The sequence below is a fragment of the Theobroma cacao genome, chromosome 6, assembly GCF_053813885.1.
Source record: "Theobroma cacao isolate CCN51 chromosome 6, ASM5381388v1, whole genome shotgun sequence".
NCBI lineage: Eukaryota > Viridiplantae > Streptophyta > Magnoliopsida > Malvales > Malvaceae > Theobroma > Theobroma cacao.
Window position 1 is genome coordinate 903,515 of NC_142644.1, and position 17,936 is coordinate 921,450.

The 17,936-nt window shown below is 32.1% G+C and overlaps 1 protein-coding gene across 2 annotated transcripts; it reads left to right on the top strand.

Moving 5' to 3' along the window:
• The first annotated feature begins 5,611 nt into the window (after positions 1-5,611).
• Positions 5,612-10,498, top strand: LOC18595134 (uncharacterized). Of its 2 annotated transcripts, XM_007022960.3 has the most exons (6): positions 5,612-6,718; positions 6,846-6,932; positions 7,839-8,891; positions 9,641-9,760; positions 9,885-10,006; positions 10,095-10,498. In XM_007022960.3, exons 1-6 carry the CDS (start codon positions 5,879-5,881, stop codon positions 10,462-10,464), a joined length of 2,592 nt encoding a protein of 863 aa, XP_007023022.3. In that variant the 5' UTR covers positions 5,612-5,878; the 3' UTR covers positions 10,465-10,498. The 2 variants fall into 2 exon arrangements, with proteins under 2 accessions (XP_007023022.3, XP_017978424.2); XM_018122935.2 differs by lacking the exon at positions 9,641-9,760.
• Positions 10,499-17,936: the final 7,438 nt, after the last annotated feature.

Here is a 17,936-nt window from a genome sequence, read left to right on the forward strand (position 1 = left end):
TAGTAGTGAGCTGATCATCTCTAAAGATCACACCTTTCCTCACTACAAAAAGTTTCTAAGCTTAGATATTTCTATTTTTGACCTTTATTCTTAGAAAGCTTGCACCTTTAGTACTCCCATTGCTCATCAGCCTTTTTTAAAGGCATAAAGTTTATACTTTTATAATCTACTGTTATATTTTGTTATACCTCCAAACAAAAGGTAGAGAGGTTGTGCTTTAACTGTAAAGAGAAAGAGACTTTGTGAAAGGTTATGCTTTAACCTTGAAAAGGCAATGACGTTGTGAGGTTGTGCTTGCTTCTCTTGAAAAGGCAACGATGTTATGAGGTTGTGCTTGGTCCTCTCCAAAGAGTAGTGTTTGTGAAGGTTATGCCTGCTCCTTGGAAGACAGTTTATAGTGGATTTAAACTCATTATGATATCAAGGGAGAAGATGTAGGCATTGAAGGCTGAACTTTTATAAAAATCGTGGCTTTGCACTTTTTACTTTTTGGCACTTTCATACTCTGTTATGCTTTGTTTTTTATTTCGCTGCACTGCAGTTTCATTATCTCTTTAATCGATGAAAAAGAGAGGATCTTCTCTTGGTAACCAATTCACCTACCCCCTTTCTTTGTTAAGATACTTTAAGCTTATTTCAACCAACATATTGCATGAAGCAATGAAGGCAAATGAGTAGTCAAGATAGGATTCACCACTCCAACTGATTAAGGAGACATATCTCGATTGTTAATGCACTAAGTTAGCTTATGTAAAGACTCTGGCCAAAGCAGTATGGTTTTTAGGAAATGGGTTTCCTATAATCCATGATAGCTAATCAAAGGCATGATTGATATGGAAAAGTTTTAGGAGTTGACATTACACCATTCTTCTAAGCTTTCTGAGATACATGGTGAAAGGATTGAATTGCACTAAAAATTTGATCACTAAAAGGTTGAGTCAAACCATCTTGACTCTTCTAAAATGTAGGTGGTCATGATGGATTGTTAAATTCCGCTCTTAGTCTGTGATCATAAGATGGCTGATATGATCAATGATAAATTCATATTAGTTTGAATTTATCTAATCCTTAAATTAGTTTATGGATTACATCTTAAAATCATTGCCAACATGTTGGAAGCCTAATGGGTGACACATCTAAAATGAGATTTGAAAATAAAATGGGATTGGTGATTAAGTAAAACTTAATCAAATTAAAAGACATAAGCTACTAAGCACTTAATAAAAAAAGTTAAATTAAGTGAGGGGTTAATTCATAATGACATAAAGGTTATGTAATTTCCTACACATGGGCTGAAATTAACCCTAACTATGAAAGCTTAACTAGAGCCTCACTTTCATGAGAGTGTGAAAAACACAAAACCCTAGCCATTCCATAGCCGCCAGTTGTCAGAGAAAGAAAATTGTTTTCTTCTCTAAAGCATTTGGCCAAAGGAAGTGTGTGCACTTGAGAAAGTTTGATTGTTGTAAACAACCTAGCTAGCACTTTGTAGAGGCAAGAGTAATCCCAATCCTTGAGAAGGATTTTTGGAGATCATTAGTGTGGACTTTTATCAGATGTTGCACAAGATTTTTTTGGATAGCTTTGGTTTGTAACAACCAAGCTCAGTGTGAGGTCTATGTAACGGTTATTCATGTGTTAAAATAAAGGATCCAGCTTCCTTCATGTTAGAAATGTTAACTCAATGTATAAGTGGCAATAATGTCCAAAAGGAAAGTGAATTGGACTTTAAAAATTCTAAAATTTGAGGAACAAAGAGCTATAGTCAACTATAGTAATCCTTTAGTCAATTCTAGACTAGAAAACTTGTTTTCAAATCTTAAGAACAAGTTTCTAAAGGATTTTGATGAATAAGCAAATCCTAAGAAATTTAGCTCAATCAAGCATAGGTAAATGACCACTCTTGAAATATTTAAAACATTTTTCAAATATAAATCAAACATGAGTATCTCAAGAAAAATGTTTAGGAAAATCTTTTTGTTAAAAGAATCAAAACTAAGATGTGAAAAATATGAATTAAATCGCAAGAACTTTATCACGACCCAAATTTCAGGCCATGATCGGTGCAAGGGCTCAATAGATGTAATCCATTAAGCCCAAGCAAGCCTATCTATTTATCCCACTCATCATTCCATCAAATATTGCTAAATCACAATTTATAACTTTAAATCAAAATGGTGACAGACATTGCCAACTTGTATTGGCATTACTCATTTAAAATATACATACATTGTCTACAGCATGTATTCCAATAATTTACATTAGGTTCGTCTATACACAACAAAAGAATACTCGACTTCCAACGGAGGGACTCGGATGAATGTATAGCTACTGAATGCCGAGACACTTACCAAAAGATGGATACAAGTCTACAAGGACACCTCGTCCTAGTTACCGATTGCCTTGTGATATGAAAATATGAAGTTGAAAACAGTGAGTATAAACTCAGTGAGTGAACAAGGAAGGGAACAAGCAACAATAAGGGAGAATTTAAAAATCATGATGCACTTCGTTCAAAACAATGCAATTTAGTTCCATTCATATTAAAAACCCCTCATCAAGTCCTTAAATGATTAATCATTTGAAAATCATGAACCCATACATAATGAACCATTTGAAAAATGAAAGCTTCAATGATACGCAAGCAAGTCAAATACGACAACGAAATTGTGACCCAAAAACAGAAGGTTTCTCGCTACAGCGAAATTTAGCTGATGAAACAGAGAGTTTTTCGCTGCAGCGAGATTCCTTTTCGCTGCAGCGAGAACCAGTTCTGGTGAAGGTTCTCAAACCCGAGAGTTTCTCGCTGCAGCGAGAATGATTCTCGCTGTAGCGAAATATAGGGCACCAAATGAAAATTTCCCTTTCTCCCAAAGAAAAACCATCCTACTGAAATGTTCAAACCAACATGAAACGCATAACAATAGACTTTATTTATATGATTACATTTAATAATTTTATTAATTATCGCTATAATTTTTATAAGATATAAGTTGTGTCATTAATTTCATATTTACAATAAAGTAATATATTATATATACATATATTTAATTTATACAAAATTTGTATATTTTATAATTATGAATGAAGTTTGTAAATTTTAATATTATAATTTGTAAAATAAGGTGATAAAATTTTGGTCCATTGGTTCAAAACCAAATCATTCAAACCAATTCAATATTTGATCGGTTTGATCTTTTTTTATGTTCAGTTAGTTTTAGTTGGTTTTCTAAAACTATTTGGTCTATTTGGTCTTGAGGTATGGTGGATCAAACTATCCAATCCACCAATTTGCTCACCCTTATCCGCATGTAACCTCCCATGAAAATCAATTATCTTCAATCTTGACTCCTTCACCATTAAATCAAGGCCATGTAGTAACCAGTTTTCCAATCCAACTTTTGCCACTTGATTCGCGGCCAATCCATCTTTATCACTAGATCTAATGTTGTTGATTTGAGTATCACGTCTTGTGAGTTGATCTTGTAGTTCTTGAATTTGGCGACGTAATTCCTCAATCTTGATCTCATGATCAATTCTTTGATGATTTCAGCATCTTGGTGACATTTTGTTGGCTCAAATGAGGAACTACAATTATGGCAGTGATGATATGGTGGTGACATGGTAATGACGATATAGCGATGTAAAAAAAATGATGATAAAACAATAAAACAATAAAAAAGACTAAATGACCCGAACAAGGAAAGTTTACGTTGTGAATACACCAATTTTGACATGGTTAGAAACTCCACTAAGGTGAAAAATAGCCAAACTCTCACTTTGGTTGACCAAGCCAAAGATGCTAGAACCTTTTACTCTTTTAAAAAGAGTCTATAGAAAATAAGCACCGCTTATTTAAAGAAAATAATCTTTATTAAATATCAACTTGAATATATAATAACTAAGTCTAAGGGTGCTATTTATAGTGTAATAGTCCTAAATCCTAATAAAACTCTACTTCTAATTGTCTAAAGAATTAGAGTAATTAACAAGATATTTAAATAAAATAAGTGTTTTACTCCTAAATAAAACATGACTAGCCTAAAATCCTAGTACAAGTAAATTAAATAAAAAAGGAATTCTATTATACCTATAATTTTTAAATAATAATAACTTATAATATACTCCTATATTACATTTGTTCATATTATTTCATAGCTTTTCTAAGCAAGAATCAAATCCTTAGGAATTTTCCTTTATAAGAAGAAAGATGGAGGACCAAAAGAAGGCATGGATAGAAATTGCAAGAAATTATTTTACTTTTATTGAACTTATTTAGGATAATCAATCGTATATATATATATATATATATATATATATATATATATATATATATATATATATATATTATGAACTTTGAAGCTTTGCCAAGTAATGAGCTTGTTTGAGGCATGTTCTCATACTAGCACAAGCCTTTTCATAGATTATTCCTTTTCGGTACATATTCCTTTCTTAATGATTAGAGCAATTGAAACTTCTGTTTAGAAGGGAAGAAAAGGGGATTACAAACTTAAAATTTTAATATTCTTAAAATCCAGTAAGTAGAGCAAGGTTGAGTATCTTTGTAGTGATTTCGTTTCAAAATGTCTGAGGTCCTTGATGCTTTTCTTCTTTTGTAAACAAAACACCCTTACTTGCTTAACTAAAGTGGGAATCAACTCAGCATGGTACAACATTGAAAATCAATGTTGCTCCTTCTTGGCTTAGATAAAGCATATACTTTTTGACAGATTTAGAGCAATTGAAACTTAAGTTTAAACGTAAAAAATGGGATTCCAAACTTAAAACTTTTATCCTCTTAAAAACCAATAAGTAGAGTCAGGTTGATTTTCTACAAAGTGATTTAATTCTGAAATGCTTGAGGACCTTGATATTTTCCTTCTTTTGTAAACAAAACTAAAGTGCGAATCAATTCAGCATTCTACAATTTATAGAAATGGATACATTTATGCCACCAATGATACTTTGCTTCAGAGTCATATCAATCATGTCTTCTTTTTGTCTTTCCTTATCTATCACTTTTGCATAGAAATTAAAAGAATAAATGTATACAGGTATAACTAAAAGAATAATTAACCTCAAAATTTTAGTTTGCCACTGTTATATTTTGAAATTTAGTTTTAATAATGATGCTTCCCAACAAAAAGTTTAAAAGCGAGAATAGAAGATTCCAAACTTCAAACCTTTATCCTTTGAAAAACCAATAACTGGGCAATGTTGTTTTGAAAAAAGTAATTTGATTCCGAAATGCTTGGGGTCCTTGATGCTTTTCTTGTTTTCTCTTCTTTCCTATTTACTGTTTTAGATACAAATTTGTGGTACTAGCATCTTTGATAGCCACATTTGGAATAAAAATGTAGCAATTAAAAGAAGCATTTTGTCTTTAATGATGAGTAAGTTTCCTTTTTTTTGAATGAAAAATAGAATAATTTTAAAGCAAGAAAGATTGGCATAATAAATAAAGCAGCACTTGCTTTCATATTTTCTCAATAATTTCCTTAGCATATGCCATATTCTTGTTGTTGGTTCAAAATGCTTGAGGGAATCTTTGTTTAGCCTTTATATATAAACACCTTCTCCCATCAAGAGGCTAGTTGTTGATCATATCTCTTTCTTCATCTACCTGAATTTCTTTGTTTGTTGGTTTAAGATGGATATCAAACCTTTCCTTCATGAACACTACTTGCTCTTTGATGAATACATAGAACAAAAGGCACGTTGTGATAAATGCAATTGGAATATTTATGGTTGGGCCTATTCTTGTGAAAGATGCAAGTTTTGGTTGCACAAGTCTTGTGCTGAATAACAGCTACCTCGTCAGATAAGTGCACATCCTCTCCACTCCCAACATAATCTTACTCTATTCTGCAAACCTTGGATGAATTACCTATGTGCTAAATGTTTCAATCTTTCTACTGGCCATGGATATAGTTGCGAAAAAGGTTGTGATTTTAGGCTTGAGTGTCTATGTGCTTTTTCAACCAATGATGAGACAAATAGACCCTCAATTAATGGCCACAGATCCAAAAAAATTCAGCATTTCAGCTTTAACGAACCGTTGACCCTTTTTAACTACAGGAAAGTGAGAAAGTATGATTTTTTCTGTAATTGGTGTGAGAAACATATATTTGGAATGTGCTATGGTTTTCGAGATGAAATCTTTTTCCACTATTCTTGCTTAAACAACATGCCTAACGTCTTGAAACACCCTTTTCATCCATCACACCATCTTCACTTACGCAGCTCCTACTTGGGTATTCGACTTTGCAAAGCTTGTAACAAATTAATGAAGGAGTGGGAAAAATCCTATTTTTGTCCAAAATGCACATTCCACCTTCATGTTCTTTGTGCTAGACTCCAACCCAGTCTCAAGGTTGAGTTAGATGAGCATGATCTTACTTATTTTCAAATAAAATCTTATGACACTACCTTTTTGTGCAAGATATGTAATTCCAATTGTGGTGCCGGATATAAGGAAAGTGTTTTTTATCGTTGTGTTCAGTGTGATTTCAGTTACCATTTCAGTTGTCTTGGAATACTAGCTTCTACTACACATAAGTATCATAGGCATGATCTCATGCTTATTGATTCATTTATAGAAGATGATTCGAAGGAATATTATTGCGATATTTGTGAAGAAGAACGAAAGCCCAAGTGTTATGTTTATTGTTGCAAGGAGTGCGAATTTGTTGCTCACATCGAATGTGCACTCAATAAGGTAAGGAAATATTTACACTCACTCACTAAATAAATTTATTAAATTGTTTTTTTATTAAAAAAGTAGCATAGGTCGCATAAATGTTTCCCCTAGAAAAATTTTGGTGCTAATATTTTCACTTTCCCAGGTTGTAGATATAAAACTTGACCATGGCTTGTTGGACAACAAAGAGGAAATAGAGCAGAGAAATGCAAAAGTTCCTACTCATCTTAGCGTAAGTGTACAATTAATGGAGCGATAGTTTATTTTGGCTTTATTATTCATTTCCATCAAGCAAGAACAATTATGTTTTTGGTTTATATAAGCAATATGTTAGAGAAATAGAAACTCAAGTAGTTGAGAAACACCAATACTAAGAAGAACACTAGGATTTTTTTTGGAAGTTTACATCACTTCAGGTCTTCTAAAATGACTTGGATTTTTATATTATAATGAATTTTTAGTAATAAACACCATTTATGTTTTTGAATAAAATTCAATAAAAAAAACTAAAAAACGTCAATAATAAATGTACCAAACCCCTATTAATATAGCAAGTTTCAAAATTAATTTGGAGACTGCTTTAGTAAGAATATTGAATTTTTAAATAAAATAAAAACCACATACATGCATCATGTTAATTTATAAATATATATAATAATTATTTAATTATTGCATCCATATTCTACTTTTATTTTAAATTTTCATTTCCTTCTTTTTTTTTTTTGCATTTTAAACATGAACAAAGAATAAATTGTATTATCAATCTTGATCTATTTAGAATATTTCATTTTCATTTGTGCATTTTGAATTTGTTCCAAATGCATCAAGTCTATTAATGTACCAATAGAATATAGATGAAATTTTCCATCAAGGTGCCACATGTATGTCCAATTATGTGAATGCAGTCACAAGGACATACATGTAGCAATTAGATGGCAAATCCCTTCCATATTTTAACACTTTATTGATGAATAGATGAATCTAGAATAAATTCAAAAAGTCGTACATGAAAAAATCAAATTTGTTTAGTTACAAATGAAAATAAAATATTATGACAATGTTACAAATTAACAATGAACTTAAAAAAATAGAGAAATATTAATGAGTTGCCTCACTCGCTCTCATTTTACAAATGCAGATTGAAAATTTTGATCATCCACATCCCTTGAGCTATTATGAGGCTATTGAACGGAATGAAAATCCTATTCCTCTTTGTGATGCTTGCTATCTAGAAATTTCTGGTCAAGCCTATGCTTGTAAAAATTGCAAATACTACTTGCATGAAACATGCGCCACATTGCCGTATGAAGTGTTACATATTCTTCACCCCCAGCATCCTCTCCAGCTCCTCACCTTTGCTAACACCTTTACATGTTATGAATGTAAGGGCCATTCTTATGGGTTTTCTTACAAGTGCTATAAATGTGAGTTCACACTTGACGTGAAATGTGCTACCACTCCAATTGCACCTAAAAATGAGGGCCAAGGGCTAATAGAAATGGAGAGATTCTCCAAGTTATGCCTTTTCAATCAAAATCATAAGCTAGAGTTCTTCAATGTTAGATCCAAGTCGCTAGATTTGAAATGCGATGCTTGCCGCAAACAAATCGTGGGTCCAGCTTATAGATGTGGTAGTTTGTTTTGCAACTACCAGCTTCATGAATCTTGTCTTGCACTTGTGCAGGAGATGCAACACCCATTTCATCCATTGCATCCTCTTCATCCGCAAGTCTTTCGGTCACAATATTGTTCTGCTTGTAAACAACAAATGAATGCCATCAGCTATAGTTGTCAGCAGTGTGATCTTCACCTTCACTTTGATTGTGCTAGCTCCTTGAAGCTAGCATTAAAATTGAAGTTTCACCAACATAGTCTTTATTATTTTGGACCACATACTGTGCATTCCTTCGGTTTATGTGACAGATGCAAAAACCATGTTAGTGGGGCACCTCTCTATCACTGCATGGAGTGTGGTATTTCTTTGCATTTTGGATGTGTTCAAATACCACATTCAATTAAATCCAAATGTCACATTCATCCTTTGACTCTTAAAGATAGTTTTGTGGAAGATGATTCAGGAGAATACTATTGCAACATTTGCGAAGAAGAAAGGAACTCAGAAAATCATGTCTATTGTTGTGAAGAATGTGATGGACAATTTGTTGCTCACATTGAGTGCATGCTTCCTACAGTAAGTTTATTATCATCGTTATCTTTGTAGAAGTTTTCCATACCACATATTATTTAATTTTTTTTGAAGGAAAATAAGAATCTAAATCACACATACACATCACAAGATCATATCCACCACCTTTATTAATGTTCAAAGTACATCATAAGTCCCAGACTATAGATTTTTCCTTAATTTAGTTCCTCTACTCAAAATTGATTAATTTAGTCCTATAATATGAGATTTTATGCAATTGAGTCCTTTTGGCTTACTCTGTCCAAATTAACCGTTAGTGTTGCTGACATGGCATTGACATGTCAGAAGATGTTGATGTGGCATTAACGTATCAGTTTAAAAAAAAAATTTGGCCACATGATTTTTTTTCTTTCATTTTTCCAAAACTATATTGTTTCAAGCCTACTATTTAAAGCACATTTTGTTGTATTTCATTTTTCTTTCTTTCCTTTTCTCCTTAGCTCTCTTTTTTCTCTCACCACCTTGCCTTTTTGATCTCCCCCAAATTCCAACCCCTAAATGTACCAATCACTAATGGTCAAAAAATTTAATAAAAATAGAAAAAAAATCATTTTTTTGGCCCCCTTTCCCTTAGTCAGGATAGTTTTTTTCTAAATCTATCCTAATTTTTCTAGATCTAAAATCATAAAATCATAAAATCATAAACTTGAAAAAAAAAAAAACCTTGCTTCTTTCCATCGTTGGGTCCTCAACTTCGTGTTGATGGTCACGGGGTTGTGTTTTTCATGTTGTAGGATTTTGAATTTGTAGATGGAAATTTTCATGAATTTGCTGACTCACCTACTAAGAGGTCCTCTATGGATAAGTTGCTTTCTCAACCCCATGAAGAGGTTTACTTAAACCAAAATAGAATGGTAGTTATCTCTTATATATGTTCATTTTAAAGATCTTATCTTTTATGCAAAAATGAATTTTATATTACGAATAGTTGAATGGAAGGAAAGTTTCATGATTTTGTGGGTGCCATTGTTGTTGCAGAAGTATTGGGTGGATAAAAAGTCAAACAAATATTGCTTCATGTTGTTTGCAAGAGATCTCTTAATCAGTTGGGTGGAAGACCAACGTTACTGGCACTGGTCATACCAAAAAGAAACAAACAGGTTAGTGTAGATTTATTATCCATTCAGAATCCTTACTTCAAGTTCCAGCTCAACAAGTTTTCTAATCTGTAAACTTTTTATTCTATAGTGATGTGTTAATTGATGTTGCCGAACTTCTAGCTGTGTGTTGGCTAGAAATGCGTGTGAAATTTAATGTAAAAAAGCTTTCACCAAAAACTTTGTATGGAGTTGTGTTCGTGTTTAAGTTGACAAATGAAGCATATGGATGGGATATTCCAGTGAACTTTGGATTCACTCTTCCAAATGGGTACAAGGATGAACTCAAGGAAACTTTGATGACCAAGCCGAAAGGAGTATGGATAGAAATCCCTGTCGGAGAATTTACAACTTCATCCGAAATTGTTGGAGAATTAGATATTTACTGTCACCAATATGATGTATTGACATGGAAGGGAGGACTTATTATTAAAGGAGTTTCTATTCTACCAAAGAACTAAGTTATAAATTTGTATTTTCTCACAATAAATCTCAAAGTACTATGGTTTTTTTATTTGTTCTTATTCTTGCAAATTCCAAAATGAAATGAACTTAAAAGGAACCAACTCATCTAATTATCAACTCTACACTTGAACCAATTTTGTAGTCCTCATTATACAATATAGGTTCCATGGTAAATGCTGCAAACAAGCCAAATGATTTTTTGGTATTTTTTATTAGATTTTTTGGGATTAAAATCTGGGATAGAAGGATTTAATAAGGAGGGAGAGAGAAGAAAGGTAGAAAGAGAAGGAAGAAAAGGGAAAATGAGAAAAAAATACTAAATGTGATTTAAATAATAGGCTTAAAATGAAATAATTTTGGACAAATGAGAGAAAAAAGAAAAAGAAAAAGAAAAGGCACATGACCGATTTTTTCTTTTAATTTGACACGTTAGGGTCAAGTCAATGTTTTCTGACATGTTAACACGATGTTAGCACCATTAATAGTTAATTTGGATGGAGTTAAGTAGAGGGATTTAATGGTATAATATCATAAAGTACATGACTAAATTAATCAGTTTGAATAGTTGGACTAAATTGATAAAAAAAATCTTTAATATGATGACTTATGAGGCACCCTTTTTTTATATATAGTGAAAAAAGAATAACCTATTACATCATTCTAAGCCAAGCAACTCCTAAAACATCAGCTAGTAAAAGAGAAATAATGCTAGAAGGAGGAGACTCAAAAACACTAAGTACCAAAGGTAAATTATCATGATGAGTGGCCATCCAGTCGGCACATTGGTTCGCTTCACAAGGTATGTGAGATATTTTACAATCCCAATCTCGTAGGAGTAGTTCTTTTATATTCCTCAGCAACTTGACATTAGGATCTAAAATATTACTTTCCATCGACAACTTCTGTATAGCAAAGAGGGAGTCAGACTCCACTTGAACCTTCCTAAATCCCCTTCTCCAACACAAATTTAAACCTTGAAATAATGCCCATAGCTCAGCATTTATCGAAAAAATTATACCAATTTTATGAATGAAACCTAGCATCCATTCTCCCTTGTCATCACGAATAATTCCACCTGCCGCTGCTTCACCAGGTTGGCCTCTGGCACTCCATCAACATTTAGTTTAACAAATGTCTTGCTCGGTTTTTTCCAAGAAATCAATACTTCATGTTTCACCTTTTGTTGAGTTTTACTTAAGATATCAAAAGCCTCTTTGGTTTTCGTCCAGATTTGCTGCTACGGATTATGAGGCCATGTAAAAGAGCTATCAAAGATGAGAAGATTTCTCCAATACCAAAATAGCCATATGGTGTACACAAAGATAGAACTCCACGGCAACCCATCAAAAACAGTATTATCTTGAATATTCTTCAGTATCCATTGCTGTAAGTTGAGACTGAAAAAATCAGAACAGAATAAATTTCCTCTCAACTACAACCAGACATTTTTGGAAATATTGCAATCCCTTAAATCATGCAGTATATCTTCATTAGAGCTGCCACAACGGATGTAACCAGGAGATGAACTCAAGTTCCTTTTAGCTAACCAAAAGGAAGTTGGTAAAGAATCATGAAGTACTCTCCATAGAAAAACACGAACCTTACTAGAGCTTTTGATTTGCCATACCTGTTTCCAAAAATTCATGCTAGATTTATTTTTCTCCATTTGAAGAACATAGGCTGACTTAACTGAGAAAACTCCATTGCTTGTTTCCAACCAAAAGCCAACGTCTTCTTCCTCACTAGTTGGATCTATAAGAACAGCAACTATCATGGAGACAATTTCTGGAGGAAGCAAATGTGTAAGCATATCAAAATCCCAATTACCAGCCTCATTGCAAAAACTTGCAACAGATAATTCTGCTTCAAGAGCTGAGATCTCAGCACTAACATATTTTATTAAAGGTCCACAGCTCAACCAATTGTCAGTCCAGAATTTTGTTGAGTGCCCATTACATACATTTTTCCCCAAACCTCTCACCAATACATCACGTCCTTTTAGAATGCTTCTCCAAACATAGGAGTTTGATGCCTTAGCCTTCACATTCAAAAGATCCTGACTTCTCAAATATTTCTTTTTAAGAATATCTATCCACAAGCTTTTCTTATCAGTCCATAAACTCCAACCAAGTTTGGCTAGAAGAGCAAGATTAAATTTTCTAGAGTCCCTTATTTGCAAACCACCTTCAGCTTTATTTAAGCAAACTTTCTCCCAACTAACACTATGAATTTTTCTGGTTTCTCCAATGTGCCCCCAAATAAAGTTTCGATTCAATCTATCTATTTCTTGAATAACATTTTCAGGAATGAATATTGTTTGCATTAGATGAGCCGTCATAGAGCTTGTCATGGATTGCACTAAGGCAATTCTCCCAGCCATAGACAGATTTCTATTATTCCATCCTTCCAACTTTTGCTTCACCTTATTAAGCAGCTCAGAAAAAATTCCTTTAGAGAGACGACCATGGATTACTGGTGTTCCAAGATATTTTCCAAAACTTTTAATTAATGGAATCTTGGCAATTCTACTGAGGGCTCTTGCTTTTATATCACATAAATTTGAAGAAACCAACATGCGAGATTTTACGAGACTCACCTTTTGTCCTAAAGCTTCACAGAAATTATCTAAGATTCTCATCATAGTTTTCACTTGATTCGTTGTAGCAGCTCCAAATAACATCAAGTCATCTGCAAAGCAAATATGAGACAAATTCGGTCCCTTTCTCGTTAGTTGGAAAGGCTTCCATTTACTAATCTTGATTGCATCATCTAGCAGGTGAGATAATTTTTCTAGACACAATACAAACAAATAGGGTGATAGACTTATGAGGCACTTTGACCATTAATAAATTCCAATCAACCAAAAAGATGGTCGATATGATCATGTGATATGTGTATGTGTAATTTAAATTCTTATTTTTCTTCAAAAAAATTCAACAATGCGGTATAAAAAATTCTATATACAGAGAGAGAAAATAATTGTTGGCACCTTAGCATTTTGTGAAACCTTTTCTGAAACCTTTTCAGCACTTTGAAGCTTTGTCCATTAATTAATGAGCTTGTCTTGACGCTATACAGAACCTTTTGTTTCTTTTTGACCTTCTGCAATCTTGAGTAGGGCTAGTTGTGTATATAGTAAAGCCCAGTCGTGCATACGCCACACAAAAGGCTCTAATCGTATAGGTATTTCGAGGATAAATTCTGGGGTGAGTCATGCTGAATGTAAGACTCATAAAAGCATTCTTCCCTTCCATAGCTTATTGAAAGAAATTTATTTTTCAAAAAAAAAAAAGAGATTAGGAGCACTTCATAAATGAAGGGGTTTAGTTTGAGTTAATAGCTTCAAGTATGGAAGATGAAAAAGAAGATTCCGTTGCTTATTTTTTTCCTTTGTTTTTGTTTTCTTGTGTCAGCATTATTTTATGTCGACATCCTTATCAATTCATCATGGTTAGTCATCAGTAGCTTCAATAATTATGCTTCCCAACAAAAAGTTTATAAGGAAAAATAAGAGATTCCAAAATTAAAACTTTTATATCCTTTGAAAAACCAATGTAAATAGACAAGGTTGATTTTTTTTTTATTTCAAAAAAGTGATTTGATTCCGAAATGCATGAAGTGCCTGATGCTTTTCTTGTTTTCTCTCCTTTTCTGTTTTCTTTTTGAGATACAAAATTGTGGTACTAGCATCTTGATAGCCACATTTGAAATAAAAGGGTAGTAATTAAAATAAGTATTTTATCTTTAATGATGAGTAAGTTTTCTTTGGCCTTTTCTTTTTCATATTCTCTCAATAATTTCCTTCTTTAAATATATAGAGAAAAAAAACAATGTTGATAGGACATAAAGCACATGCCATTTTCTTGTTTTTGGTACAAAGGGTTGAGGAAATCTTTGTTTAGGTTTTATATTTAAACACTCTTTCTCATCAAGAGGCTAGCAATTGATCATCTCTCTCTTTTCATCTACCCAAATTTCTTTCTTTGTTTATATGAGAAAACAAGGCAGAGACTTTTCTGCCATGGGGATATCCTGTACTTGCTTTTGACAGAAGTTTAGTACCTCTTCAAGTCCTCAATCGTCTTGGCACTGCAAAGAGGGGGGTGTAGCTAGAAATTAACAACATAAAAATGCAAGCAAGACTGCTGATGCGAATGATTTAACAACATAAACAATTCTTTGAATGCCAAATACACTTTCATATATTTAAGCTTATTCTTCATAATGTGTAGGAGTACAGGGCATTTTATTCAATTATATTTTCATTAGATTGTAGGGAAAAGAAAGCTAGAGAATCTTTTCATGACAATGGCAAAGAGACAAAGGAGAGAAAACATTTTTAGACAATGATTCAAAATTTTTATTAATAAGTTAAAAAATTACAGCAAACTAGCATAAAGTCAAAAAACCATTTTCTGCTCCTTTTATTCTCTCTTGGCCAGAAGCGATGTCCATTCTCAAACTAGTGAATTGGCAAATAAGTGGCTGCCTTTCTTGTATACTTTTGCGTTGAATGACCAAATACTTGTCCACTCTGTATGAATTTATGTTAATATTGAAGTTTTTTATATTTAAATGGATTTGTATTTGATGTATTGATAATGTATAAAAAATACATTGTTAGTGCATTAAATATAAATCTTATTTAAATAGATTAGGAGTACTTAAGAATTGTAGGGGGTTTAATTTGAGTTAGTAACTTTTTGCATGAAAGAAGAAAAAGGAGATTTTGCTGCTATTTTTTTTTTGTATTTGTATTTGTTTTATTGTCTCGGCTTGATTTTATGTCAAGAGCCTTATCAATTCAGCATGGTTTTTTTTTTTTTTTTTTTTTATAATTGGAGGAAGAAGATTCGAACCCTACTCTTTAGGCAGGAGGATAATGCACTAACCAATGAGTCAAATGCTCAAGTGTTATCAATTCATCATGGTTAGTCATCAATAGCTTCAATAACGATGCTTCCCAAAAAAGTTTAGAAGGGAAAATAGGGGATTCCAAACTTAAAACCTTGATGTCCTTGATGCTTTTCTTGTTTTTCTGTCCTTTTCTATTTATTGTTTTAGTTACAAAATTGTGGAAGTAGCATCTTCATAGCTACATTTTCAATAAAAAAAATACCAATTTAAAGAAGCATTTTATCTTATGAGTAAGTTTTCTTTGATCCTTTTCTTTCTCTTGAAAGACAAAGAGAATAGTACTCCATAAAAAAAGGTGTGTCTTAATTAAATTATTTGAAGGCAAGAAATTAAGATTAGCATCAGTATTCACTTTCAAATTCTCATAATTATTTCCTTCTTTAAATAAAGAAAAAGTTAATGTTATTTTTATCACTCACTCGATCAATTAATTTACAATTATTGTTGTATTATCAAAATGAATCGTAATCATAACATACGCACGATGTGTTTTCATCGTGCAAGTAATTGTTGCATAACTAAAGCAAAAGAAAAGTAATTGCTATATAACATTGTTTACTTAGAAAGCAATATTTAACTAAAGAAAAAAATGGTAATTCCAAAGTTAAAATCTTTATTCTCTTAAAAACCAGTAAATAGAGCAAAGTTGATTCTCTATAAAGTGATTTGACTCCAAAATGCTTTCCTTGATGCTTTTCTTCTTTTGTAAACAAAACACTTCTGCTTGCTAAAGTAAAGTGGGAATCAATTAAGTATGGTACAAATTATAGATATGCATACATTTATGCTACCTGTGATACTTTGCTTTAGAGTTATTTTTTTCATGTCTTCTTTTTGTCTTTCTTAATACCAATCACTTTTACATAGAATTTAATTTGAAAAATGTGATGGACAATTTGTTGCTCACATTGAGTGTTTGCTTCCTATAGTAAGTTCATCACCATGATCTTTTATGTAGAACTTTTTGACGGAAAATAAAAATCTAAATTACACATACCACATGATTCGTTAATTGGAATTTATTAATCTAAGCTCCTTCGATAAATTTTAATATAATAGGCTTTATATTTTACATAAAGAGCTCTCCTTTTATCTTATTTTCTAGTAGAAGCCAAATTGAATTTTTGCATGTGCTTGGTAAAACTTATTATTTAAAGTTTTTTTTGTATAATTTGTGGACAAATTATACATAGACTATATATGCTAAACATTGCAATTTATTTTCTTGGAATAGTATAATAATTTTGAGGTTACATTTTTAGAACCTAACGAAATCTATGCTTTCAAGAGGAAGAAGTTGAACCAGCACCAGAGGCTTCTTGCATTTTGAATTAATCTATGTACTATACAGGCTGAGAGCTAAAGGAATCAAACAAGAGCAAAGAAAATCCAGCCTTCGAGGAATCAATAGAGGAGCAGCAGAGTGATGAAGAAAACTCTTCCTTTATTCATTTTCTAAATAAGAGCTATTGATGCCTTTGTTTGGCATCAGAAGAGTAATTTAGTTAATTACTGTTTCTACATTGAAAAAGGTCATGCAAGAAGTCTCTTTCTTTCTTTCATTCTTGACTTTGTTTGCTTGCTTGTGGTGGTTATTCTGATGCATAGATTGCTACAAGGGATACTTCGTGACCCTAAAGCTCTTATTTGGGTTTCTTATTTGTACTTTTAAAAAAAAAAAAATTGAGAAAAGGGAGATTCGAACCGTGCTTAATCATGCACCAACTAATAGTATGATTTCTTCATAAATTTAAAGTAATCTAAAATTTAAATTAATTACAATTCAATTCAATGATCATCCAAACAGATAATGTCATTAGTATCATCAAGCAACCATAAAAACTAAAAATTTTGTAATTCAAATGTACCACGAAATAATAGAATATGGATTGAATCGTGGATACCGAATGATAGAAAGGTGATGTAGTATTGGTGAAGCTATAACATTTGGTTTTATCCCACGTCTCAACTCATAATTTTCATATTTTCTATGACTTACTCTTTTATTACCTTATTTGTTAATTATTTTTTTATTATTTTAAATACGAGGATCAACATTTTCCATATATTGTTTCAAAGAGCTGACAACTAACTAAATTGTTGGTTGATTGTGGGAATGAGAGATAAATTCCACACTACTTAGTTGGATAGAACAGCAATGGAGAAAATATTGAAAATTAATGTTGCCCTTGCTTGGCTTAGATGAAGCATTATTTTTTTTTTTTGCCTCGAACATATACTTTTTCAATTAATTGAAACTTCTATTTAAAAGGAAATGAAAAAAGGGATTCCAAATTTAAAACCAACAAGTAGAGTGAGGTTGATTCTCTATAATGTGATTTGATTCTAAAATGCTTGAGGCCCTTGATGTTTTTATTCTTTTGTAAACAAAACACCCTCACTGGCTAAACTAAATTGGGAATCAATTTAGTATGACACAATTTATAAAAATGAATACATTTATGCCACCAATGATACTTTGCTTCAGAGTTACCTCTATACTGTCTTCTTTTTGACTTTCCTAATATAGATCACTTTTACATAGAATTTA